Source organism: Pelophylax lessonae (genome assembly GCF_965119305.1).
Source record: "Pelophylax lessonae genome assembly, chromosome: 11".
Taxonomy (NCBI): domain Eukaryota; kingdom Metazoa; phylum Chordata; class Amphibia; order Anura; family Ranidae; genus Pelophylax; species Pelophylax lessonae.
The window spans coordinates 7,532,810-7,560,449 of NC_138778.1; the positions used below are offsets into that span (position 1 = coordinate 7,532,810).

The window sequence follows — 27,640 nt, forward strand, 5'->3', positions numbered from 1 at the left end:
TGTGGATGGAGTGACCCATGGTGGCGGTGGGGTTATGGTATGGGCAGGCGTAAGTTGTGGATGGAGTGGCCTATGGTGGCTGTGGGGTTATAGTATGAATAAGGCATACGTTGTGGATGGAGTGGACCATGGTGGTGGTGGGGTTATGGTATGGGCAGGCGTATGTTGTGGATGGAGTGGCCCATGGTGGTGATGGGGTTATGGTATGGGCAGGCGTGTGTTATGGATGGAGTGGCCCATGGTGGCGGTGGGGTTATGGTATGGGCAGGCGTATGTTATGGACAAGGAACACAGGTGCATTTTATTGATGGCATTTTGAATGCACAGAGATACCGTGAGGAGATCCTGATGTTGCAGCATGATAATGTGCGGCCCCATGGTGCAAGGATCTGTACACAATTGCTGGAAGCTGAAAACATCCCAGTTCTTCCATGGCCAGCATACTCAACGGACATGTCACCCATTGAGCGTGTTTGGGATGCTCTGGATCGGCGTATATGACAGCGTGTTCCAGGTCCAGCCAATATCCAGCAACTTCACACAGCCATTGAAGAGGAGTGGACCAACATTCCACAGGAACCAATCACCAACCTGATCAACTCTATGCCAAGGAGGCAAATGATGGTCACACCAGATACTGACTGGTTTTCCGATTCCCCCCCGGACACCCCCCCCCCCCCAATACAGTAAAACTGCACATTTTAGAGTGGTCTTTTATTGTGGCCAGCCTATGGCACACCTGTGCAATAATCATGCTGTCCAATATCAGCATCTTGATCTGCCACACCTGTGAGGTGGACGGATTATCTCGGCAAAGGAGAAGCGCTCACTAACACAGATTTACACAGATTTGTGAACGATATTTGAGAGAAATCGGCCTTTTGTGTACATAGAAAAAGTCTTAGATCTTTGAGTTCAGCTCATGAAAAATGGGGGGCAAAAACTAAAGTTTTGGGTTTATAATTTTGTTCAGTAAACGAAACGAACCTCACATGTCTAACCTGGCAACCCTGACAATGAATCTGACCATTTCTCTCTTCTATTCGCAGAGTCCATATCCGTGCCAAATGTAAGCATAACGCTGGGCAATGGCTTCCAGATCACCTGCATCTCCGAACGTGGACCTCCGGCCATCCACTACGAGCTCATCCAGGGGGACAGAATAGTGAAAAATATGACGGTCCACGGGGGGGAAGCGGCCACATTCCAGCTTGATATAGCTCCGGGATCGAATGAGTTCTACTGCCGAGCAAGAACTCCGTCTGGAGAGGAGGAGACGAGTAAACCTCTAAAAATTTTAGGTGAGTAAAATGGTCCTTCTAGACTTGCCGAAACAATGATGGAATTTGGATGCTGAGCTTTAAAAAAATGGAGGAGAGGAGTAATAACCTGATGGGTTTCACGTTCTCCCTCTCTTCAGCCCTCCACCCCCCCCCCCCCCCAACCAGCAAACCCTTACCTGTAGAATCCTTCACCACTCCAACCCTTCTCTTCTCTATTCTCCTCTACAAGAAGAACTCTGTGTATACAAGGGAGCATGGGGAAGCTCATGGCCAGGGCCGCTGATAGGGGGACCACCAGACCTCCTGTAAGGGGTCCGGGCACACAGGGGGGGCCCCAACAGCACGGGGAATCGGTGCGGTCAGGTGGAGGGGCAATTACAGAAAGAAGCCCTGTGCAGCTCTCTGCAGCGGCTGAAAGCCAGTTTCTCCCCCTCCTGCCAGCTTTCAGCTACTGCAGGGAAAGACACAGACACAGGGCATCATTCCTGTAATTGCTTCTCCAACACCGATCCCCCTCCCTGTTCTTTCTGCTTCTGATCCCCCCCCCCCCACCTCTCCGTGTGCCCCTCCTTCAATGTGCCAGCCCCCCCCCCCCCCCCCCTGCAGGCTTCCCTGTCCTGTGAAATAAATAACACAATACATAAGGGGGGATATGATCTCCATGTATAAATACATGAGGGGGATATTATCACCATGTATAATGAAAAAAGGGGGGATATGATCACCATGTATAAATACATAAGGGGGGATATGATCACCATGTATAAATACATAAGGGGGGATATGATCTCCATGTATAAATACAAAAGGGGGATATGATCACCATGTATAAATACATAAGGGGGGGTATGATCACCATGTATAAATACATAAGGGGGGGATATGATCTCCATGTATAAATACATAAGTAGGGATATTATCACCATGTTCACCATGTATAAATACATAAGAGGGGGGGGGGGGTATGATCTCCATGTATAAATACATAAGGGGGGTATATGATCTCATGTATAAATACATAAGGGGGGATATGATCTCCATGTATAAATACATAAGGGGGGGTATGATCGCCATGTATAAATACAAAAGGAGGGGGATATGATCACCATGAATAAATACTTAAGGGGGGGGATATGATCACCATGTATAAATTCATAAGGGTTGGGGATATGATCACCATGTAGAAATACAAAAGGGGGGATATGATCATCATGTATAAATACATAAGGGGTCCATATAGTGAACTTGGTGTTGAGTTATTCACTTCAGAGTCATCACAGAGGACAAGGGGGCACTCTGCATCTGGAGGAAAAGAGATTTCATCACTAAATACAGAAAGGCTTCCTCACAGTAAGAGCTGTGAAAATGTGGAATAGACTCCCTCCAGAGGTATTTCTGGCCAGCTCAGTAGATTGCTTTAAGAAAGACCTGGATTCTTTCCTAGGTGTACATAATATAACTGGGTACAAATATTTATGGGTAAAGTTGATCCAGGGAATATCTGATTGCCTCTCGGAGGATCAGGAAGGAATTTGTTCCCCTGCTGGAACAAATTGGATCGTGCTTTGCTGGGGCTTTTTGCCTTCCATGGATCACTGTGTATATAGGATTGTGTATACACTGGGGAAAATTATTATTTGGATCCCCTGCAGATTTTGTAAGTTTGCCCAATTACTAAGAAATTAAGGGTTTATCATTTTTATCATAGGTGTATTTTAAATTATAAAGACAGAATATCAACCGAAAATCCAGAAAAAACACATGATACAAATGTTATAAACTGAGTTGCAATTCAGCGAGTAAAATAAGTATGCAATCTCCTGTTGTCCTGCCTCGAGTTGCATCACCAACCTCACCTTAAAATATCACCCAAACCATCCTCCTCCAATAATTGCACCCAGGACCTCCCCAGAGCTTCTCCCATCCTCTGGAACTCCTTACCCCAATCGTTCCACCCCCTGGAATGAAGAGATAAAGAGTACCTGTTTAGGCACCAAGTCAATCTGGTTGGGGCTTACACAGGGTTAAGGGACCACCCCATGTAATAGCAGGTGATTGGCTGCTGAGGCATCCAGCAGTGTATTGTAGGTGGAGGGGTGTGGGCAGGGGAGGACTGGGTCAGGAGGGAGGGGGACAATTGCCCCCCGGGCCGCTCTGATGCCCCGTAAAAAGGCTGCACCGCTTCTGCCACAGACATGCCTAAAGGATTCCTGGTGAAGAGAAGTAAATATTCCCCCTGCTAACCTACTGAGTGTGGGATGAAGACAAGGACAGAGCGCAGGCCTCCCCACAGCATGGATGGTGTACACTGTGTCTGAGCGGAGGCCCGTTCCATGCCCCACTGGAGACTCTCCTCCCCCGGCCAGCCCTGAGTTTGGCCAGTGAATAGAGAGTACCTGGAGTGGAGCTTCAGCTTGGAATGGGGGTCAGGAGGAGGCCAGGAAGAGGGAGAGTGGGAGGAAGGCCGAGTCGCTGCACCATGGGCCTCTGGTTTGTACTTGCCCCCTGGGCCGAAAGTGGCCAGGCAGCCCTTGGGTGTGGGTCTGTCACGTACCTGATCCAAGGCCAAGATGCAAAGAGGGCTCCCCTTGCGGCTGAGTGCGGCACACCCCTGGGGTTGAGACAGAGGGTGTAGCGCCCACAGAAGCACTGGTTGCCGGCAGGATCCTGATGGTAGACAGGCGGTCTCTAGCAGAGTGCTGGGCAGGAATACACCGGACAGTCCAAGGAGGAACCAGGAACAACCAAGCAGTAGGTGTAAGACCGGCCGGGGGTCAAACACAGGGCTCGGCAGGAGGCTGCAACAGGTGCAAGCCAAAGGTATAGCAGGAAGGCCAGAAGCAGACAAGTCCGTGGGACAGCCAAGATCAGGTACTGGAGGGCAGGTAGACAGGAAGGAAGTCCGTGAGCCAAGCCGAGATCAGATAACGGGAGAGCCAAACTGGAGCAGGGATGGTCAGACGAAGCCGAGGGTCAAAGCCAGGAGAGAGAGCAGATAGGTCAGGAACAAGCCGGGTCAAACTGGAATCCAGGAAGTAGCAATGCTCAGGAAACAGGAAGAGCGAAGACAATCCAGCAATCTGATGGGCTGAGCAGAGTCCTTTTATAGGCCAGTGAATTAGTCTATGGCCTGAGTCCATTGCGGCCATGGGAAGTACTGGCAAAGTTGCCAGTTGCAGCACAGCCATTTCACTGACACTGAGTCTATGGCCTGAGTCCATTGCGGCCATTGGAAGTACTGGCGGAGTTGCCAGTTGCAGCATGGCCGTTTCTCTGACAGGGTCACATGATCCGCCATACATTGGACTACTAAGCATTTTCTTGCACTCTGTTGGGTGAACAGAGCAATGAAGGGTGATATATTTTGGCTGGAGTTGGCCGTTAAGTGAGCCTGTTTCTTTACCCAGTATATGCAACGCTCTGGTTTACTCTGCAGATAGTATATAGCGCTCTAGCTGAATATATAATTGATTCATGTGTATGGTGTGTATATGGAGCCGATTGGTCATTTTGTCTCATTCCACATACAGGCGCAACCACAGAGAGTGAGGACAAACCTGGGGACAGAGCAAAGTCTGATAAGGAAGAACGGGACGCTGCACCCAAATTCCTGATTTCATTAACGCATATCCTGACGTCTGTGTCCAAACCAGTGCAGGACCTGAATGCCCTCATCATCAGCATCTGCGGCCCCATTATCCTCATTCTGCTTCTATTCGTCTTCTTAATACATTTCTGTAAGTACAAAGAGAACCTGGAAAGGAAAAACCGGGGCAGAGAAGACCATTAGGCAGGACGGGCCTGAGCCTGGGTGGGGCGTGCCATCGGCCAAGGAGGCATCTCTCCTTTTTTTTTTTAACCTGAACTCTTTGTGAGTAAACTCCCCACAGAGGCTTCTGAATGAGGAAATTCGAAACTTTTCATAATTATTTAAAAATGTTCTTTATTTTCTTTAGTTTTTCTACTGCTAACCCTAAATTCATATGCCTTAAAATTGACCCCCCCCCCAATCAATTTGCTTGTTTAGTCCTTCCTTATAAAATATAAGGATATTCCTGTTTATACAGGCTATGACAGTGCTGGGCCCACCATCGTGTTAGAAGAGGTAAATCTCCAATGAGGTTCTCACGGATGCAGATTGAGGGGCTCCACAATGTTGGTTTTTGAGTGAAGAAAATAGTTATTTCATTTTTCTCAGATTGGGTTCTGGAGTCTGGAGGCTTCGAAGAGTCCTTGGAAAGGATGAAGCCTCTAACCCTTTGTCGAGGTCTTACAGGAGACCAGCAGGCTGTGCATGTAGGTGTGCACAGCCATTATAATCAAGGGCCTGTCTGTAATTCAGGGATCAACTTTGGAAACAGGAGGTCCCTGCCCAGAGGTCAGGGTGTGGGACAGTGCAGGAGGGAGCTGTGAGAGAGAGAGAGAGAGAGAGAGACAGCCGAGAGAAAGACAGACGCAGAGTCTAAGTTTCTTGAGATGGTCTAAAGGACCAGACAGAGGCCTGAAGGGTGAGGTCAAAGCAGCGGCACTGCCAGAGCAAGCCGGTTGATGTTCTTTGTTTATGCAGGCTGCCCACACCCCCTGTGATGGCGCCCGCCTTGCCACTGTGTTTAAAGGAGGTACATCTCACACAGGGTTCTCACGTTTGCAGGTTCAAGTTTTCTCCAGGATTGGTAATGCCTGGATTGGGTTCTGGAATCCAGAGGCTTCAAAGAGTCTTGGGAGGGATGAAGCCTCTAACCCTATGTCTAGGTCTTACAGGAGACCAGCAGGACGTGTGTGCAGGTGTGTACAGCCTTTAAAATTAAGGGGCTGTCTGTAATTCAAGGCTCCACCCAGGAGACAGGAGGTCCCCTGCCCATAGGCCAGGGTGTGGGCTAGAGCAGCAGGGAGCTGAGAGAGATGAAAGTGCCGAGAGAAAGACAGACGTGGAGTCTAAAAATTCTTGAGATGGCCTGACGTGGTCAGAGCAGCGATGCTACCAAAGCAAGCCTGGAGGTATTCCTTGTTTTTATGCAGGCTGCCCACACCCCCCCTGTGACAGTGCCGGTCCTGCCAATGTATTACAAGAGGTACATCTCACACAGGGTTCTCACGGATGCAGGTTCAAGTTTTCTCTGAGATTGGTAATGCCCAGATTGGGTTCTGGAGTCCAGAAGCTTCAAAGAGTCTTGGGAGGGATGAAGCCTCTAACCCTATGTCCAGGTCTTACAGGAGACCAGCAGGACGTGTGTGCAGGTGTGTACAGCCTTTATAATTAAGAGGCTGTCTGTAGTTCAGGGCTCTACTAAGGAGACAGGGGGTCCCCTGCCCAGAGGTCAGGGTGTGGGCCAGAGCATCATTGAGCTGTGAGAGAGAGTCAAGAGAGAGGCAGATGCAAAGTCTAGAGCAGAAGGGAGCTGAGAGAGATGAAAGTGCCGAAAGAAAGACAGACGCAGAGTCTAAAGTTTCTTGAGATGGCCTGATGTGGTGAGAGCAGCGATGCTACCAAAGCAAGCCGGGAGGTATTCCTTGTTTTTATGCAGGCTGCCCACACCCCCCTGTGACGGCGCCCGCCCTGCCACTGTGATTAAAGGAGGTACATCTCACACAGGGTTCTCACGTTTGCAGGTTCAAGTTTTCTCCGGGATTGGTAATGCCTGGATTGGGTTCTGGAATCCAGAGACTTCAAAGAGTCTTGGGAGGGATGAAGCCTCTAACCCTATGTCCAGGTCTTACAGGAGACCAGCAGGACGTGTTTGCAGGTGTGTACAGCCTTTATAATTAAGAGGCTGTCTGTAGTTCAGGGCTCTACTCAGGAGACAGGGGGTCCCCTGCCCAGAGGTCAGGGTGTGGGCCAGAGCATCATTGAGCTGTGAGAGAGAGAATCAAGAGAGAGGCAGATGCAAAGTCTAAAGTTTGGTGAGATGGTCTGGAAGACCTTACAGGGGCCGGAAGTGTGAGGTCGGAACAGCGGTGCTGCCAGAGCAAGCCGGGTGGCTTAAGCAAGTTTTTATGTTACTGAGAAGCATTGAGAGAGGAATCCTCAACATGGCTGTAAGGGTAACCTCTTCGTTCAAGTGGGCCAGCAAGCTCTGAAACATATTTCCTAAACTTAATGTTAATGAACTTAATGTTAAAGGCACTACACTTGTCTCTCCTCTTTGCTTCTTGATCCGTTACAGTCCAACAATGCAGGACCAGTGGTTAACCGCTTGACGACCGCCGCACGACTATTTACTGCGGCACTCAGCCCAGTACAGGCAAAGCGACGTAGGGCTACGTCGCTCGCCCACGAGCCTCTAGGGGGCGAGCGAGCGCCGCCGGAGGCGCGCTCCCACCCCCGCTCGTTCCCTGCCTTCCCCACGCGAGTGACTAGCGGCTCCGATGTCCGCCGGTCACTCGCAATCTCCCGCTGGAGAGGGAGAAAGGCAGACGGATGATGTAAACAAAGCCGCCTGTCATTCTCCCTGGTGTAACAGCAGAGATCATACGATCCTACTATGTAGGATCGTGTGTCTCTGTGGTTACATCAGAAGCCACACCCCCCCACAGTTAGAAACACGCCCCTAGGGATACATTTAACCCACTGATCACCAATAAAGTTAACCCCTACCCTGCCAGTGTCATTTTTACAGTAACAATGCATATTTATAGCACTGATTACTGTAGTAATGTCACTGGTACCCCCAAAAGTGTCAAAAATGTCAGTAAAGGGTCCGATCTGTCCGCCGCAATGTCGCAGTCCCGCACGCAAAAAAAAATCGCCGCCATTACTAGTAAAAAAAAACAATAAAAATGACATAAATCTTTCCCTTAGTTAGTAAATGCAATAACTTTTGCGCAAACCAATCAAAATACGCTTATTGCGATTTTTTTTTACTAGACATATGTAGCAGAAAACAAATTGGCCTAAAATGTTAAAAAATTTAGATTTTTACATTTTTTGGGGGGAATTTCATGTATAAAAAAATGTGAAAAATATTGTTATTTTTTAAAAATTGACGCTCTTTTTTTGTTTATAGTGCAAAAAGTAAAAATCGCACAGGTGATCAAATACCACCAAAAGAAAGCTCTGTTTATGGGGAAAAAAAGGACGTCAATTTCATTTGGGTACAGCGTCGCACGATCACGCAATTGTCCATTAAAGTCACGCAGAGCCGAATCGCAAAATAGGCCCTGGTCTTTGAGCAGGAAAATCCTCCGGGGCTTAAGTGGTTGCTATAAATGGATTTTTGTAAGAACTTACCGTAAAATCCTTTTCTCTTAAGCTCATTGACAGACGTAGTCTTCTTGATTCTCAAGAGCTGGGTTATGTTGTCTCCGCAGGAGTAGGACTAGGCAGAATGACAAAACGTTCTGGCTCCACCCTAGGGGCAGTCCCTGAGGGTATATCCTCCCTCTCTCTGCTACAGGGAATCAGTTCTGTTTAAAGCAGTACAGAGAATTTAACCCAACCCAACTCAATGATAGAGGGGCGGGTACTACGTCTGTCAATGAGCTTAAGAGAAAAGGATTTTACGGTAAGATCTTACAAAAATCCATTTTTCTCTATCGCTCATTGACAGACGTAGTCTTCTTGATTCTCAAGAGCTGGGACATCCAGAAGCAGTGCCACAAATGAGGGGTGGGATTGACAAAATCAAATCCAATCTAGAAGGCCCAACCGGTGCCAAACTAGAAGTTTTAAAGGCTCATTATAAACAAAGAATGAGGCTAAAGAAAAAATTTTCCAACGGAAAAAAACCCTCGAGGTAGACCACTGGTCTCCTCAAATTGCGGCCTGCAAAACCTTGCGGCCAAATGAGGCATCAGACGATGCCATTACATCAACTTTATAATGTTTAGAGAAGGTATGCACCGACGACCAGGTAGCCGCCTTGCACACCTGGACCACTGACGCCTGATGGCGAAAGGCCCATGACGCACTAAGTGCCCGAGTGGAGTGCGCCTTAACAGGGAACGGGGGCTCCCGACCCTTAATAGAATAAGCCTGCACTACCGTCTGTCTGATCCATCTGGAAATGGTCGCGGCAGATGCAGGCAACCCCTTTTTGGGTCCATCTGGGATCACAAAAAGTGAATCCGTCTTGCGAAACGAGTCTGTCGTTTTCAAGTATACCCTGATCGCCCGGACCACATCCAAGGAGTGCAAAGCAAATTCCCGAGGATGACTGGGCTTAGGACACAGGGAAGGTAATACAATTTCTTCATTCAGATGAAATTCTGAAACCACTTTTGGTAGGAGGGATGGATTCGGACGAAGAACCACCTTATCTCTATGAACCACCAGATATGGTGAACGACAAGATAATGCGGCCAGCTCTGACACCCTGCGTGCAGAAGTAATAGCCACCAAGAAGGCCACCTTCTGGGACAACGTGGGTAGAGGAATCTCCCTAATATCTTCAAAGGGAGGTTTCTGAAGAACCGACAACACTAAATTAAGATCCCAGGGGGGTAACGGCGCGTGCACTGGCGGAGCCAGATGTCGCACCCCCTGGATGAAATTCCGCACCAAGGAATGAGTAGCCAAAGGCTTCTGAAAGAAGATGGCTAATGCTGAGACCTGACCCTTGATAGTACTCAAGGCCAGTTTCTGCTCAACCCCTTGTTGCAGAAAAGCCAATATTCGACTAATCGAATAAGACCGAGGACGGAACCCCAAAGGTTCACACCATGCAATGTAGGACTTCCATGTGCGATGATAAATCTTTCTGGAAGTCGCTTTCCTTGCTTCAACTAGAGTAGGAATAACTGAAGCTGACAAACCTTTGTCTTTCAGCACCTGGGTCTCAATAGCCAGGCCGTTAAAGCCAGCGATCGTAAAGCAGGATGGAAGATCGGTCCCTGAGACAGTAGATCCTCTCTGAGAGGAAGTCTCCATGGGACGTCCGCCACCAGTCTGACCATGTCGGCGTACCAAGCTCGACGAGGCCAGTCCGGAGCTACCAGGATTACTGGGATTCCTTCCTCCTCTACCCTGCGAAGAAGTCTTGGCAGTAACGCGAGAGGAGGGAAGGCATATATTAGCTGGTATTGCCCCCACGGGGCGATCAGTGCATCTGCGGCTTCTGCTAGAGGATCGCGGGAGCGAGCCACGAATCTCTGAACTTTCCTGTTGAATCGTGATGCCAACAGATCCACATCCGGGGTGCCCCACCGTAGGCACAACTGGTGGAAAACGTCTGGATGGAGGGACCATTCCCCCTGATCCAGGGTCTGACGGCTGAGATAATCTGCCTGCCAATTCTCCACCCCCGGAATGAACACCGCAGAGATTGCTGGAACAAATCGTTCCGCCCAGCGAAGAATGCAAGCCACTTCTTTAGCCGCTCGGACACTCTTGGTGCCCCCCTGATGATTGACATAAGCCACGGCCGTGGCATTGTCCGACTGGATCCGAACCGGGCTGCCCTGGAGCTGCTCGGTCCAGTGAATCAGACAAAGTCTGATCGCTCTCAGTTCCAATACATTTATCGGTAATCTGGATTCTTCCGGGGACCAAAGTCCCTGGACAGATAACTGACCAAGAATTCCTCCCCATCCGGATAGACTGGCATCCGTGGTCACTATCGTCCAATATATTGGCAGAAATGACTTTCCCTGGCTGAGCATTGGAGACCGAAGCCACCAAACCAGAGACTCTCTGGTCTGTTGCTCAATAGTATCTGATTGTCCAGGGATTCCGGATTCCGATTCCATCTGAGAAGAATCTCTTGCTGAAGAATTCGGGTATGGGACTGGGCAAATGGGACTGCTTCGAATGAAGCCACCATCAACCCCAGAACCCTCATGCAAGTCCGAAGGGAAGACCAGCTGTTGGACAGTAACAACTGGACTGCTGATTGAATCTTTCGGAGTTTCCCTACCGGAAGGAAAACTCTTGTCCTGACTGTGTCTAGAATTAGACCCAGATATTCGAGCCTCTGGGTGGGAACCAGAAATGACTTTTGCTGGTTCACCAGCCACCCGAATTCCTGTAAAGAAATCATAGTAATTTCTATGTTTTGTAGCAAGGTCTGAGGAGACTCTGCATGAAGCAGAAGATCGTCTAGGTAACCTAGAATCGATATACCTCTTTGGCGCAGAAGTGCCAACATTGGGGCCAACACCTTTGTGAAGACCCGCGGAGCCGTGGCGAGACCGAAAGGTAACGCCACAAACTGATAGTGGTTCTCCTCTACGGAAAAGCGTAGAAAACGCTGATGTCCTGCGAAAATGGGAATGTGAAGATAGGCGTCCTTGATGTCTATGGACGCTAGGACATCCCCTGGATGCAGGAAGGCTGCTACCGTGCGAATGGACTCCATTCTGAATCTTCTTATGTTGACGAAAGAATTGAGTGCTCTTAAGTCCAGAATTGGACGCACTTTGCCCTCTTTCCTGGGTATTGTAAACAGGTTTGAATAAAACCCTTGAAACCGTTCTGTCCAAGGAACGTGGACTACCACTCCTTGTTGTAGTAGATCTGTGACTGCTCTCCGCAGATCTTCTAGACGATCCGGAGATAGTCGGATATTGGAAGGGAAGAATCGCGCCGGTGGGAGAGATCGAAACTCGATCTTGTACCCTGACTTTATGACTTCGCAAACCCATTTGTCCGGGATTCTGGAAAGCCATGGATCCGGGAACCGGCGAAGACGTCCCCCCACCCCAGTTATGGGTGGGGGCGCACCTTCAGGCTTTGGATGGTTTATCTTCAGGTCTGGAGGGGGCGGGCTTTTGCTTGCCCGACCAACGACCCCTGACGCCTCCTGCAGGAGCTTTGGAGGACTTAGTTTTTTCACCCGCTGGACGAAAAAACCTCTTGTGAGCAGAAAAAGAAGGCCCTCGTCTTTGACGAGTTCCTCTACCTTTAAAATTTTGCGGTAAAAAGGTGCTTTTTCCACCGGTGAGATCCTTAATGATCTCATCTAAGTTGGCTCCAAATAGACGCTCTCCTGAAAAGGGGATATTAGCCAATGCTTTTTTGGAACCTTGGTCGGCTAACCAACCTTTTAGCCACAGTGTACGCCTGAGAACCACTGCTGAGACTGATGCTCGCGCCATTATGGAGTGGCGTCTAACGCCGCATCACATACAAACTGTAACCCCTGTATCATTTGTTCCAACAAATCTGATACCGCCTGAGGGACTTCTTCTAAGTCCCGGCGTAACCACTTGGTCCATTCAGTTACAGCCTGCGAAACCAGACCAATAGCAATTATTGGCCTGAAAGCTGATCCAATCAAGGAAAACATGGTGCGAGACATAGCTTCTATCTTGCGATCCACTGGATCTTTAAAAGACGGAGCGTCTTCTAAAGGAATAACCGTGGCTTTATTCAATCTAGCAATAGGTGAATCCACCACAGGTGGTTCTGTCCATTTCTTAATAAGGGTTTCCTCAAACGGATAACGCCTGTCAATGCGTTTAGAAATATTAAAAGTGCGTTTTGGCAGACGCCATTCTTCATCGATTGGATTGCCAAAACATTTGGGCAATGGAAAGACCTTTGCCACTTTGATGCGCTTTTTAGTCCCAAAAGGGATTTCAGTTTCAGCTATTTCTGATGGAATACCCTGTAACCTTAAAGTCTCTTGAACAGATACAATGAGTGCGTTTACCAACGCTTCCTCTCGGGCTATGGCAGATGCCGAAACATCCTCCTCACTGTCTGAAGAGACAGGACCCGAGACACCAATACCAGATGAAGTACCTGCAACTGCAGAAATAGGCTCAGAGTCTGAATCCGAGGTTTCAGATAATAAGGGGTTAGGCGGGGGTCGCTTTCTTGCGCCCTGTCCCTGACAAGCCACTTCCACCCGGGACACAAAAGTTTCCATAATAGCTGACAAAGATTCAATTGTCAATGGGGTGCTGGAGGATCCCGCAGACCCCTCGAGGGGATCCGGAGGAGATACATGAGTGGCAGGGTCCATGTTAATACAGGACACCTTTGCCAGCAAAAACAAAAAAACTTTTTTCTTTTTTTTTTTTGTGTGTCTCCCCCTAGCGCAATAGCGCCCCTCAGAGTACCTGCTTCTCGATCCCAGAGAGAGAGAGAGAGGGACCCCCAAGGCTCACCAACCGATGCAGTGCAGTTTCCAACAAACTGCAGCCAGCGTCTGTCTTACACAGACTGGAAGGAGCTGTTTGCTTTTTCCCGGGCAGAAGGCGTGGCTCCGCCCCCTGTGTACGCCTTCCGGCGTTCCCAGCCCTCCACGAGGAAGCTGGGCTCACAAAACATGGCCGCCCCCATAGAAGAGACATAAGACTCCAAAAACATGGCGGCCGGCGTGACCTGAGGACATATATGTATTCGGTCTACGGCAAAATGGCGGCGGACCGCCGAAATCGTCTTCCCAGCACATCCACCTGTACTCTGCTAGAGGTGACATATGGATCTACAGAGATACACTGCACATAAGGTAGGATTATACCTCCTATGTCTGCTGTAATGTTACAGTCTGCTGGGTAGAGTGTTAGCTCTTGAACCAAGTCCACTTCCCACAAACACATGCTGTATTACAAGGGGGACTTGTAAGTATCAGATATATACTGACCATATATGGAGGGGCCCATAATACATACTGCCTCATAATGAGGAAAAAAGGGAACGTTTACTCACCATACCGAACCGATAGGCACCCTCTCTTCACAATACCCTCTCCACCGGGGTGGGGGTTTGTGGACGCCTCGACTCTCTGGTACCTGGCGTCCAAGCGAGCTTTTAACTCGCAAAGTCAGTCCCTTTACTGGGACTCCGTCGCGGCCGACTCAGCGCACTGGTCTGCACGCGCTTTTAGGCAGAAACCGGGGTGACCACTGGATCTCAACATCCAGCCCGTCGCCCGGCCCCGCATACTTACTTGAATATGTCGCGGCCGACCAAGCGCAATGCCATGGTCTGCGCGCGCTCGTAGGCCGGCTGGGGTGACCACAAGTGTCGCCCAGTCCGGCATTTTTGCTTGAAGATCTCACAGGAAAAAACACTGGAGAAAACTACCTAAAAAATGTCTTTTTCTTAAAGAAAAAAAGTCTTGCCAGGACCAAAAGATCCCAGCAAGGAACTTAGGTCCTTACTCCTGACTAGACAGAAAAAAACTGATTCCCTGTAGCAGAGAGAGGGAGGATATACCCTCAGGGACTGCCCCTAGGGTGGAGCCAGAACGTTTTGTCATTCTGCCTAGTCCTACTCCTGCGGAGACAACATAACCCAGCTCTTGAGAATCAAGAAGACTACGTCTGTCAATGAGCGATAGAGAAATTAGGATGGCAAGGGTCCATCCTCTTCTGATCTTCTCCAGTGATGGGTGGTCCATGGACATGATCTCAGTGCTGTTGTCTCCATCAATAAACAGTGAATGTGGTGGGTGGATCCATGGTGATTTTCACTCACTGTAATGTCCTCAGTCTTCCTCGATGAGGCACACTGAGCATCGCTCAACCCAGAAAACCGAGGACATCTTGTGGCAGAAAATAGGTACTGCAGGGGACAGCAGTGGACTGAAAGTGAATATGCTTTAAATTTTTAATGACAATTTTTTTTTTTTTTTTTTTGCCAAAGATGCTTAATTTCATTAAATGATAAAGTAACAAGTATAACAATTATTTATGAACGAACCATCACAAATAAAAAAAGATATTCTGCGTCGGTGTAAATATCATTCAGCGTGTGACAATTCCCACTAACTTAGACTGCTGCACTCACTGTATTTCACATAACAATACAAAGCTAGTAAAAGGGGGAGGAGGTGTGTTGCATTTAAAGTGCATATAAGTGCCTTCTAATTCCTAAGTGAATACAATAAAAAATATAAAATAAATTAAATTAAATGTGAAATATCAAATAAATGTGATATATACTGCATACATATAACAATAATTCCATAATTCATAAAGTGCCTTCTAATTTATAAATGAAATAAAAAATATAAAATAAATTATAATATCAAATATAAAGCAATAGTCCCAGAATTCATTAAGTCCATATGCCAATATCAAGCAAAAAGGAAAATCAATCCCAATATAAGTAGTGATATTGTATGTATTGTAAATAAAGTGCTCTACTCGCGTGCCTCCTAGAATTCCTGTGCTTCAGATGATCACTCAATTGTGCTCCACCAGGAAAAAATATTAATTTAACCTCTTCCCAGATAATAGGACCTCATTACAAAGGTCTAAAGCCCTGTACACATGTACCGATCGTCGGCCGAATGATCGGCCGTCTTTTGTCCCCGGGCTGTCGTGTCCGCTGAAAAGTGCTAAAGACTGCACACGAATTTTGTCGGCCAACAACAGCCGACTGCAGAAGTGATGTCATGTGATGGTTAACTTTCCTTGTCTTTTTTCTTCTCTGAGCATGCCCAGTCTTGCAAATCTGCTGATTGTCGGCCGAATTCTGTACTGACTGGGGAACAATCGGCCGTTCTGGTGTTGGCCAACAAAAATTTTAATGCCTGCACGACAGATTCTGTTCAGCCGAAAATGCGCTGTCGGCTGTCGAAAGCATCATACTAACAAGCCTACAATCGGCCGATCGGTCATCGGCCGAATATTTACGGCCGACGATCGGTACGTGTGTACGGGGCTTAACTGTGCCTTGGTGAAAACAACCCTCATTCGGGATAAAGCAGCTCGGCTCCAACCGGAAACCACTAAGAATTTCAGTCAGCGGTGTACACTCTTGATGCGCGCTTCCTAGACGACCTTCCACGGCAAGACTAGGGCAAGATACTTGCAACATATGGAGAGGCATTTACTTGTAAAGAGGAAGAGAGACACTCATTGTGCAGTGTCTAAAATCCCAACTTATTAAAAAAAAAGTAGTGTAGTTCCAAGCACAAAGAGTAAACAGGCATCATTCCCATAAAATCAAATGGAGCCCCAGCGGGCATGATGACGTCACCACTGCAAACTCTTTCCTCTACGCGTTTCATCCTAATGGACGTCGTCACTGGGGCAACACACCTCCTCTCCCTTTTAAAAATGACTTGTGTTATTTCAATTTTACCCAAACTGAAACCTTCCTTTATAGTTTAAGATTCTTATCAGCTGAAAGGTAATTTTTCTTCTATTTCCAGCTAACCGCCGAGGACGTAAGACGGGATCAACTCTTTTGTCCGATGTGTGTAAGTGTCCTATACATATCATCACCTGCCTAAATGATATCCTGTATGTCATATACACAGCATCTCACAAAAGTAAGTACACCCCTCACATTTTTATTATGAATATTCTATCTTTTCATGTGACAACACTGAAGAAATGACACTTTGCTACAATGTAAAGTAGTGAGTGTACAGCTTGTATAACAGTGCAAATTTGCTGTCCAAGGAGGAGGTGGATGTCTGTCTCTACTCCTGCAGCTGTAAAGGAAGGTGGTTCAGGCAGTTTGCCTGTTGAACCAAGTGTGGAACTGGGCTGCAGAGGATCCAGAGTGCTGACCAGTGGAGCTGTTGGTAGAAACTTTGGGAAAAACAGTATCGTGAGTACCAAGGGGTCTGCCTAAGAGAAGGGGCCACTCCAGAGAGAAGTCAGGGGATCAAGGAGCCAGCTCACACAGGAGTGTATCAGGAAAGAGGGTGCCGTGTAGTTGACCCTGAAGATAAGGAACAAAGGGGGTGCCAGGAACGGCCCTGAATTTGTTCAGCAGTACAGTGCAGTTTACCTCAGGATACAGATTACTTAAGAAAGCTCAAGTATTCACTTCACAGCCATTCAGCGTTACTCAGCGTTACTCAGCGTTACTCAGCGTTACTCAGCGTTGCTCAGCGTTACTCAGCATCTTTCAAGTCGCCCCAGCCAATTGTGCATAGTGTATAAAGTTGGAGTATCCCACTCATTCCCTTCTCCTATCCAAGTTCCAAATAAAAACACAAAGACCAAAGATACTGGACTGTCTCCTGACTGAGCTAAAACACTTGGGAAAATGTCAAACTGTCATATTGTTGCTAATGGTAACCCAGGGGAACCCATAATCAGTAGCTCCCAAGGGAGTAGTGCTACATCACTTAGGGGTGTACTCACTTTTGTTGCCAGCGGTTTAGACATTAATGGCTGTGTGTTGAGTTATTTTGGGGTGACAGCAAATTTACACTGTTATACAAGCTGTACACTCACTACTTTACATTGTAGCAAAGTGTCATTTCTTCAGTGTTGTCACATGAAAAGATAGAATAAAATATTTACAAAAATGTGAGGGGTGTACTTACTTTTGTGAGATACTGTACACTATATTGTCAAAAGTATTGGGACGCCTGCCTTTACACACACATGAACTTTAATGGCATCCCATTCTTGGTCCGTAGGGTTCAATATTGAGTTGGCCCACCCTTTGCAGCTATAACAGCTTCAACTCTTCTGGGAAGGCCGTCCACAAGGTTTAGGAGTGTCTATGGAAATTTTTGACCATTCTTCCAGAAGCGCATTTGTGAGGTCAGGAATTGATGTTGGACGAGAAGGGCTGGCACGTAGTCTCCGCACGAATTCAGCCCAAAGGCGTTCTATCGGGTTGAGGTCAGGACTCTGTGCAAGACAGTCAAGTTCCTCCACCCCAAACTCGCTCATCCATGTTCTTATAGACCTTGCTTTGTGCACTGGTCCAAATCATTTGGTGGAGGGGGGATTATGGTGTGGGGGAGTTTTTCAGGGGTTGGGCTTGACCCCTTCGTTTCAGTGAAGGGAACTCTTAAGGCGTCAGCATACCAAGAGATTTTGGACAATTTCATGCTTTGTGGGAGGAGTTTGGGGATGGCTCCTTCCTGTTCCAACATGACTGCACACCAGTGCACAAAGCAAGGCTCATAAAGACATGGATGAGGGAGTTTGGGGTGGAGGAACTTGACTGGCCTGCACCTTTGCCCTCTTCTGCAGGCAGATCACAGGCAATACTGGTGACTAGGCCTTTGCCCTCTGCTGCAGGGAGACCACAGGCAATACTGGTGACTAGTTTTTGTCCCCTGGTGGATGGAAACCCCAGACAATACTGATGACCAGTCCTTTGCCCTCTGCTGTAGGCAGACCACAGAATCTACTGGTAACTAGTCTTTTGTCTTCTGCTGCAGGGAGATCACAGCTAATACTGGTGACTAGTCTTTTGCCCTCTGCTGCAGGGAGATCACAGGGAAATCAGTGACTAGTCCTTTGCCCTATGCGGCAGGGAGACAAGAGACAATACTAGTGACTAGTCCTTTGCCCTCTGCTGCTGGGAGACAAGAGACAATACAAGTGACTAGTCCTTTGCCCTATGCTGCAGGGAGACCACAGACTATACCAGTGACTAGTTATTTGTCCTCTGCTGCAGGGAGATCACAAATAATACTGATGACTAGTCCTTTTTCCTTTGCTGATTTTTGTCTGTATGATGTGAATTGTATTTTTTTTAATTTTTCAGGATATCTTTGAGAATAAAACCACATCCCGGGACCCGGAAGATGAGGATCTCAGCTCAGGGAACTCCATGATATGGGAGACGATATGTAAATTATTCCTCGTCCTCTGCTAAGAAAAGATGATGTACAGTAGATGTAAATCCCATGGGATGACATATAATACGCCGTGTATAAATATATAAATAAGGATCTTTTTCCCATTAAATATAATTTTCATCTATATCATCCTTCTCCATCTTTCAGCCATTTCTTGTATACAAAGCGATGACAAGATGGACAAAGCATAGACCACGACCCAATCACGTAGTCTACTATGTGGTGGGTTCCAGTCTACCATGGTGTACCATGTGGTGGGATCGGGTCTACTATGATCGACCATGTGATGGGGTCATGTCTAACATGGTCTACCATGTGCTGGGGTTGGGTCTACCATGGTCTACAATGTGATGGGTTCGGGTCTACCATGGTTTACCATGTGGTGAGGTCGGGTCTACTATGTGGTAGGGTCGGGTCTACCATGCTCTACTATGTGGTGGGGTCGGGTCTACCATGTGTTGAAATCAGATCTACCATGTGGTGAGGTTGGCTCCACCATGGTCAACCATGCGGTAGGTTTGGGTCTACCATCATGACATGTACCATGTAGTAGGGTTGGGTCTATCATGGTCTACAACGTTGTGGGGTTGGGTATACCATGGTCTACCAAGGTCACCTTTTTCCATTGCTCCGCAGTCCAGTTCTTATGTCCATGTGCCCATTGGTCAATTATGGAAAAGAAGTTCATCAAATCCAGAGATATTCGCCATGGGTCGGGTCTACCATGTGGTGGGGTTGGGTTTATCATGGTCTACCACATGGTGGGGTCAGGTCTACCATGGTCTACCACATGGTGGGGTTGGGTCTACTGTGGTCTAATATGTGGTGGGGTTGGATATACCATGCCATGGTCTACCAAGGCCACCATCTTCCGCTGCTCCGTGGTCCAGTTCTGATTTCCATGTGCCTATTGGTCGACCATGGAAAAGAAGTTCACCGAATCCAGAGAAATTCGCTGGAAAACATCACTGAAAAAACCCCATTAACCACAAGAAGAGGGAAGTCGGACGGAAATTTGTTTTTTGGAATGATTGGCTAGTGAATGTAGGAGGAACTTTGGGAGAATCTGACATTAACCCTTTATTAGTGAGGGTCATTGCACTCCGACCATTTGCCACTTTGCCCCAATGTGTGTGTTTTGTATATTTTCTTACATATACAGTACAATAGAAATAATAAATTGTTTGGTAGTTTGAGTTTTGTAGTGGAATCAATAAATGTTATAGAATTTTTAGGATTGTGTATGTGTAGTCCTTGGGCACCAAGTCCACTAGCAGTCATATGGCATTTCATTGACTATATTTTGGATTTGGTTCCCCACCAATTACACCAAAGAAGCTCCTGCACCTTTTTGGGCATAGAACTTTGCATGACTTTTTTACAGCTTGTTTTAGCATGTTTGTGACGCGTTTTGCTGGCTGTTAAATGTTAAAAGGGGAATGAGGTGTGTTGCCCCAGTGATGACTTCCATTAGGACGAAACGCGTAGAGGGAAGAGTTTGTAGTAGAGACGTCAGCAATGCCCGCTGGGGCTCCGCTTGTTTTTTTGGGGAATAATACCTGTTTACGCTTTGTGTTTGTAAGTACACTACTTCTTTTTTAATAAATTGGGATTTTAGACACCGCACAATGAGTGCCTCTCTTCCTCTTTACAAGTAAATTCCTCCCCATACGTTGCAGGTATATTGCCCTAGTCTCGCTGTGGAAAGTCGTCTAGGAAGTGCGCATCAAGAGTGTGTTGAGTTATTTTGAGGGGACAGCAAATTTACACTGTTATACAAGCTGTACACTCACTACTTTACATTGTAGCAAAGTGTCATTTCTTCAGTGTTGTCACATGAAAAGATATAATAAAATATTTACAAAAATGTGAGGGGTGTACTTCTGTGAGATACCGTAGTTGATGGTAGATTGTACAATCAGATTGTAACATGTGTGGTCAGCTTAAGGCAGGGGTCTTCAAACTATGGCCCTCCAGTTGTTCAGGAACTACAATTCCCATCATGCCTAGCCATGTCTGTGAATGTCAGAGTTTTACAATGCCTTATGGGATATGTAGTTCCGCAACAGCTGGAGGGCTGCAGTTTGAGGATCCCTGGCTTAAGGCCTCTTTCACACTTGTTGTCAAAGCTTAATTGAACAAGCCGAAGTTGGAAGCTGATTGGCTCACATGCACAGCTGCACCAGATTTTGCACCCCCTGGCCTTAGTAAATCAACCCTAAAGTGTCAGAAAAAGGCGTGTTCTTCAAGTGGTTAAGGGCTTGTTCATACCAGATGCGGTGCGGGAACATGGGAAAAATCTCATGTTTTCCTGTACTGCATAAAAACGCGCTGCCTTCTGCAGACACCCAGTGGGTGCCATTAATTCTTAGAGGCAGCTCCATCTATCTGACAAATGCACATGGGTGCACGCCCACTAAAACGTATTGTACTTGAGAGCAATGTGTGTTGGTGGGGCTGCGCGAAACGACATAGGGGTACGTCGGTCGTTGGAGTGGTGCTGGGGGAGGGGCAAGCGTGTGCCACCGGTGGTGCGCTCCCACCCCCACTAGGCAGCGGGGATGCCGATCCACGGGACCCGCGGCCGCGATTCCCACAGGCCACCCGCGATCGCTCCCCGCTGAGAGAGAACGACGGTCTGCTGTTGTAAACTTCTCTCTGAAATGATCACAGAGCGCCTGTGATCCTTCTTTCTAGGGTCACAGGTCTCTATGGTCATTTCACAAGTCCCTCTCCCTCACAGTTAGAAAGCACCCCCCCCTTTGATCACCCCTGGGTTAACCCCTTCCCTGCCAGTGTCATTAGTACAGTGACAGTGCATATTTTTAGCACTGATTACTGTAGTAATGTCACTGGTCCCCCAAAAGTGTCAAAAATGTCAGTTAGTGTCTGATCTGTCCGCCGCAATGTTGCAGTCCCGCTAAAATTTGCCAATCACCGCCATTACTAGTAAAAAAAAAAATAAAAAAAAAAATTAAAAATGACATAAATCTTTCCCCTAGTTTGTAGACGCGATAACTTTTGCGCAAACCAATCAATATACACTTACTGGGATTTTTTTTACCAAAAATATGTAGCAGAATACAAATTGGAGTAAAATGATGAAAAAATTCGATTTTTAAATGTTTTTTTTTTATTGGGAATGTTATATAGCAGAAAGTAAGAAATATATATATATATCTTTCCAGAATTGTCGCTCTTTCCTCGTTTGTAGCGCAGAAAATAAAAAAAATGACATAAATCTTTCCCCTAGATTGTAGAGAACTTTTGCGCAAACCAATCAAATTACGCTTATTGAGATTTTTTGATTTTTAAATTTCATTTTTGGGAATGATATATAGCAGAATGTGAAAATTATTGTTTTCTTTTTTTATTTTCAGAATTGTTGCTCTTTTTTTGTTTATAGCACAAAAAATAAAAATCGCAGAGGTGATCAAATACAACCGAAAGAAAGCTCTGTTTGTGGGAAAAAAAGGACATCAATTTTATTTGGGTACAGCATCGCACGACCGCGCAATTGTCCGTTAAATAACATAGTGCCAAAAAGGACATCAATCTTATTTGGGTACAGCGCTGCATGACCGCGCAATTTTCCGTTAAAATAACGCAGTGCCAAAAAGGACATTGATTTTATTCGGGTACAGCGTCGCACGACCGCGCAATTTTCCATTAAAATAATGCAGTGCCAAAAAGGACATCCATTTTATTTGGGTACAGTGTCGCACGACCACACAATTTTCCGTTAAAGTAACGCAGTGCCAAAAAAGACATCAATTTTATTTGGGTACAGCGCTGCATGACCGCACAATTTTCCGTTAAAGTAACGCAGTGCCAAAAAAGACATCAGTTTTATTTGGGTACAGCGCTGCATGGCCGTACAATTTTCCGTTAAAATAACGCAGTGCCAAAAAGGACATAAATTTTATTTGGGTACAGCGTCGCACGACCGTGCAATTTTCCATTAAAGTAACGTAGTGCCAGAAAGGACATCAATTTTATTTGGGTACAGCGCTGCATGACCGCACAATTTTCTGTTAAAATAACGCAGTGCCAAAAAGGACATACATTTTATTTGGGTACAGCGTCGCATGACCGCCCAATTTTCCGTTAAAATAACGCAGTGCCAAAAAGGACATCAATTTTATTTGGGTACAGCGTTGCATGTCCGTGCAATTTTCCCTTAAAATAACGCAGTGCCGATTGGAAAAAATGGCCTGGTCATTATGGGAGGAAAATCTTCTGGTCCACAACAGATTAAAGGAACGTGCGCAAAAATTGGACACACTCAGATGTAATTCATGGTACAAATGAGCCCTTAGTGGACGTGAAATGCCAAATCATATGCAATACATTCCGACAGATTTACCAACAATAAATAAATCTAAATTTCATATATCAGAGCTCCAGCAACTATTGGGAAATTTAGTGCCGGTTCACACTAACGCGGCACGACTTCGGGGGCGACCTGTGAAGTCGCGTGCACCGCGAATTCGGCGTGACTTGCATGGACTTCATAAAATGAATGTCTATGCAAGTCGCCTCCAGGTCGCCCCGAAGTAGTACAGGAACCTTTTTCTAAGTCGGCGCTCCTATTAGAACCGTTACTGTAGCACAATGGACCGCGACGGACCGCGACTTGACAGGCTGACAAGTCGCGGTAGTGTGAATGGACACTAAGAGCCCATTCACACTGATCCGACTTGGACCGCGACTTGTCAGCCTGACAAGTCGCGGTCCGTCGCGACTCCCATTGTGCGGTACAGGAGCCGTTCTAATAGGAGCGACACAAGTCACTCCGACTTAGATAAAGGTTCCTGTACTACTGCGGGGCGACCTGGAGGCGACTTGCATAGACATTCATTTTATGAAATCCGTGCAAGTCACGTCGAAGCCGCGGTGCACGGGACTTCACAGGTCGCCCCCGAAGTCGTGCAGCTGCAGTGTGAACCGGCACTTATTATGCTCTACCTAAAATCAGATTTGATACATAAATAAATAAAAAGTTCAGATTTCTTATAACATTTTTCTGTCTCAAGGAATAAATAACTCCGTCCAAAATTCTCCAAATCCCGCTCCACCCAAAATCTTTCTGAGCCGCGCCAATCTCTGTTGTGCAGCTAATGTTGTCTAATGGCCATTGGTGGCGTGTTGGAGTGTGTGACGGTCTGAGATCATTATCCAGTTCGAGGTATGTGAGAGCTGTGACAGGTGGACTTTTTGGAATGTGCTTGTCTGTAAGGGGAACCATCTCATCCCCTCGAAGGGCCTGTTCTGAACTTCATCCAACACTATAAATACTGCCTCCTATTTATACTCAGAATATTCTCTGAGGATCTCTGCACGGTCATACTGCCATTCTGGAGGTGACCAGCCAAGTGAGAGACACAGACTGGTAGAGGAGCCCGGAAGACCAAGGACCCCTTCAGTTCTGCACCCAAAAATGGACCATTCTGGAGGGGCTTATCTAAATGTCCAGGCCGTGTGGTCCAAAGTCGGGATTATCCGCATGCTTCAACTATTATTCGGATGTACCACCTTCAGCCTGGTTCTCCACCGAGCCGGGTTCAGCGCAGCTTACGGAACCTTCTGCGTCTTCGTTTGGTGCTTCTGTTTTGCTATCACCACCCTCATCGTCATCTGCGACTTCACGAGGCTGCAGTCCTGCCTACGCAACCTCTCCTGGGGGAACTTCACCGCCGCCTTCGCCATGTTGGCTTCTCTCATGACCCTCACTGCCTGCGTCATCTACCCCCTCTACTTCGTTACCCTAAACTGTTCATCGACCGACTGCGCCACCAGGAACCACAGACTGGCGGTCAGCATCTGCGCGGGGCTTTTGTTCCTGGTCTACGCCATGGAGGTGTTTTTGACTCGTGCCAAGCCCGGTATGCACTGCAGCTACATGGCCACGGCGTCGGGGCTTCTGAAGGTGGTCCAGGCCTTCGTGGCATGCGTGATCTTCGGAGCTCTGGCTACGGAAAGCCAATACAAGAGGTATGTGGCCACTCAGTGGTGCGTGGCTGTGTACAGTTTTTGCTTTGCAGTGACTGTGGTTGTGATCGCACTCAACATCACTGGACGGGCGGTGACGCTACGCTGCCCTTTTGAACGCTTCGTGGTGATCTATACGGTGGTTGCGATACTGATGTACATTAGTGCGTCTGTTATATGGCCCGTGTTCTGCTTCGATACCAAATACGGGTCGCCAACCAGACCAGCCAAATGTTACTGGGGGCGCTGCCCATGGGACAGCCAACTAGTGGTCACCATCTTCACCCACATCAACCTGGCATTGTACATAGCGGACTTGGTGTACACACAGAGACTGAGATTTGTGGCTCAGCGCTAACGCCTGTTTATTGCGTGTACACAGGACTTGGGGACCACGGGAGGTACTGATTTACTAAAAAAAAAAATAATAATAATTGTGCAATCATTCATATTTATTATACTTCATGACGTGAGTTTATTACTTTTTGCCTGCATTTATTCTGTTTTTGAGAATTGACTTGAGAATGTAATTGTATAAATAAAAATTATTTTTTCTATAATTAGCTATGTCATGGGTCGGAGTATAAATTGGGCTCAGAAGGGCTATTTTTAGCTGCCCATTTCTAAAGCCAGCTTTCGTTGAACTGTAAGTATAAAATGGAATTTATAACCCAGACTATTCTTTTAGCCCCGGTTCATACCGATGCGACTTCTCATGTGATTTGTTTCAATCTTGTTTTATTAAGGTTTTCAAATCTAGGAAAAAAAAAATTAAATGTATTAGAAAAAAAAAAAATTAAATGTATTAAAAAAAAAAATTAAATGTATTAAAAAAAAATTAAATGTATTAAAAAAAAATTAAATGTATTAAAAAAAATTAAATGTATTAAAAAAATTAAACGTATTAAAAAAAATTAAATAATATAAAAAAAAATGTACAATAGTTCTATTATAAAAAAAAAAGAGATGCAAACATTTAAGATATGATGTCCACTTAGTGATTACCAAGGGTATACTTTACCAAAATACTATATATAAAAAAAGAAGAAAAAAAAAAAAGGGAGGAAAACAAAAAAGAAAATGAAAAAAAAAAAAAAAAATGTTACCTCAGCACTTAGTAGGATCCAGAAATCCAATTAAAAATTAGATAGTCTTATATTCCACCCTTGCGTTCTGGGATACATCTATGTGTGTATTATTCATATTGTCTTTTTTATGTTATTTTTTTACTGAAATTTCAATGTAAAACTAAAAAACAATTAAAACATTTATTGAATTTAATGGGAAGGATTTTTCGTGAGCTTTAAAGGCGCTTTTTTTTTTTTACCGCCAAAGCGCTTGAAAAGCTATGTGAAAGGCTCTTAAAGCAGGAGGGGTTTATTGTTACTGCCAGGGCGGGTGCTACCACTAGGCGAACTAAGCAGCCGCCTAGGGCGCACTGCCACCTAGGGTGCAGCCATGGCCAGTGCCACATTCCTCTCCTTTCACTACCTCATCCCCTGTGGGTGTTACCTCTAGAGAGGGGGGCAGTGTGTACAGGAAGGGGGGTGTAGGGTTAAAGGGGGGCAGTGTGTATAGGAAGGGGGTGTAGGGTTAAAGGGGGGCAATCTGTATAGGAAGGGGGTGTAGGGTAAAACGGGGGTAGTGTGTATAGGAAGGGGGTATAGGGTTAAATAGGAGCAGTGTGTATAGGAAGGGGGGTATAGGGTTAAATAGGAGCAGTGTGTATAGGAAGAGGGGTGTAGAGTTAAAGTGGGCGTAGGGTTAGAGGGGGGTAGTGTGTACAGGAAGGGGGGTGTAGGGTTAAATGGGAGCAGTGTGTATAGGAAGGGGGTGAAGAGTTAAAGAAGGGGGTAGCACTAAAGGGGGGCAGTGTATGCAGTAAGGGGCTGTAGCACTAAAGGGGGGCAGTGTGTGCAGGAAGGGGGTGTAGCGTTAAAGGGGGGCAGTGTGTGCAGTAAGGGGCTGTAGCGTTAAAGGGGGGCAGTGTGTGCAGTAAGGGGCTGTAGCATTAAAGGAGGGCAGTGTGTGCATGAAGGGGGCTGTAGCATTAAAGGGGGGCAGTGAATGAAATAAGGGGCTGTAGCATTAAAGGAGGGCAATGCGTGCAGGAAGGGGCTGTAGCATTAAAGGAGGGAAATGCGTGCAGGAAGGGGCTGTAGCATTAAAGGGGGGCAGTGTGTGCAGTAAGGGGCTGTATCATTAAAGGGGGCAGTGTGTGCAGGAATAGGGTGCAGCATTAAAGGGGGGCAGTGTGTGAAGGAAGGAGCTGTAGCATTAAAGGGGGGCAGTGTGTGCAGGAAGGGGCTGTAACGTTAAAGTGGGCCAGTGTGTGCATGAAGGGGGGTGTAGCATCAAAGGAGGGCAATGCGTGCAGTAAGGGGCTGTATCATTAAAGGGGGGCAGTGTGTGCAGGAATAGGGTGCAGCATTAAAGGGGGGCAGTGTGTGAAGGAAGGAGCTGTAGCATTAAAGGGGGGCAGTGTGTGCAGGAAGGGGCTGTAACGTTAAAGTGGGCCAGTGTGTGCATGAAGGGGGGTGTAGCATCAAAGGAGGGCAATGCGTGCAGTAAGGGGCTGTAGCATTAAAGGGGGGCAGTGTTTGCAGTAAGGGGCTGTAGCGTTATAGGGGAGCAGTGTGTGCATGAAGATGGATGTAGCATTAAAGGAGGGCAATGCGTGCAGTAAGGGGCTGTAGCATTAAAGGGGGGCAGTGTGTGCAGTAAGGGGCTGTAGCATTAAGGGGGCAGTGTGTGCAGGAAGGGGGTGTAGCATTAAAGGGGGGCAGTGTGTGCAGGAAGGGGGGTTTAGCATTAAAGGGGGGCAGTGTGTGCAGGAAGGGGCTGTAGTGTAAAAGGGGGGCAGTGTGTGCAGTAAGGGGCTGTAGCATTAAAGGGGGGCAGTGTGTGCAGGAA

At 46.9% G+C, this 27,640-nt stretch overlaps 2 protein-coding genes across 2 annotated transcripts in view; both read left to right on the forward strand.

Moving 5' to 3' along the window:
- Positions 1-18,826, forward strand: part of LOC309566867 (uncharacterized protein) — a gene marked incomplete at its 5' end in the record, with an annotated part of 43,445 nt that extends 24,619 nt beyond the window's left edge. Inside the window, 4 exons of the mRNA XM_082272215.1 lie at positions 1,050-1,301; positions 4,814-5,020; positions 16,331-16,378; positions 18,643-18,826. Of these exons, the coding sequence (XP_082128341.1) occupies positions 1,050-1,301; positions 4,814-5,020; positions 16,331-16,378; positions 18,643-18,644 (509 nt within the window). The 3' untranslated portion in view covers positions 18,645-18,826. The remainder of the gene's footprint in view (positions 1-1,049; positions 1,302-4,813; positions 5,021-16,330; positions 16,379-18,642) is intronic.
- Positions 18,827-24,066: 5,240 nt separating this feature from the next.
- On the forward strand, positions 24,067-25,294 carry MYADML2 (myeloid associated differentiation marker like 2). The gene has a single exon (XM_082272633.1). It carries the CDS (start codon positions 24,177-24,179, stop codon positions 25,083-25,085), a length of 909 nt encoding a protein of 302 aa, XP_082128759.1. The 5' UTR covers positions 24,067-24,176; the 3' UTR covers positions 25,086-25,294.
- Positions 25,295-27,640: the final 2,346 nt, after the last annotated feature.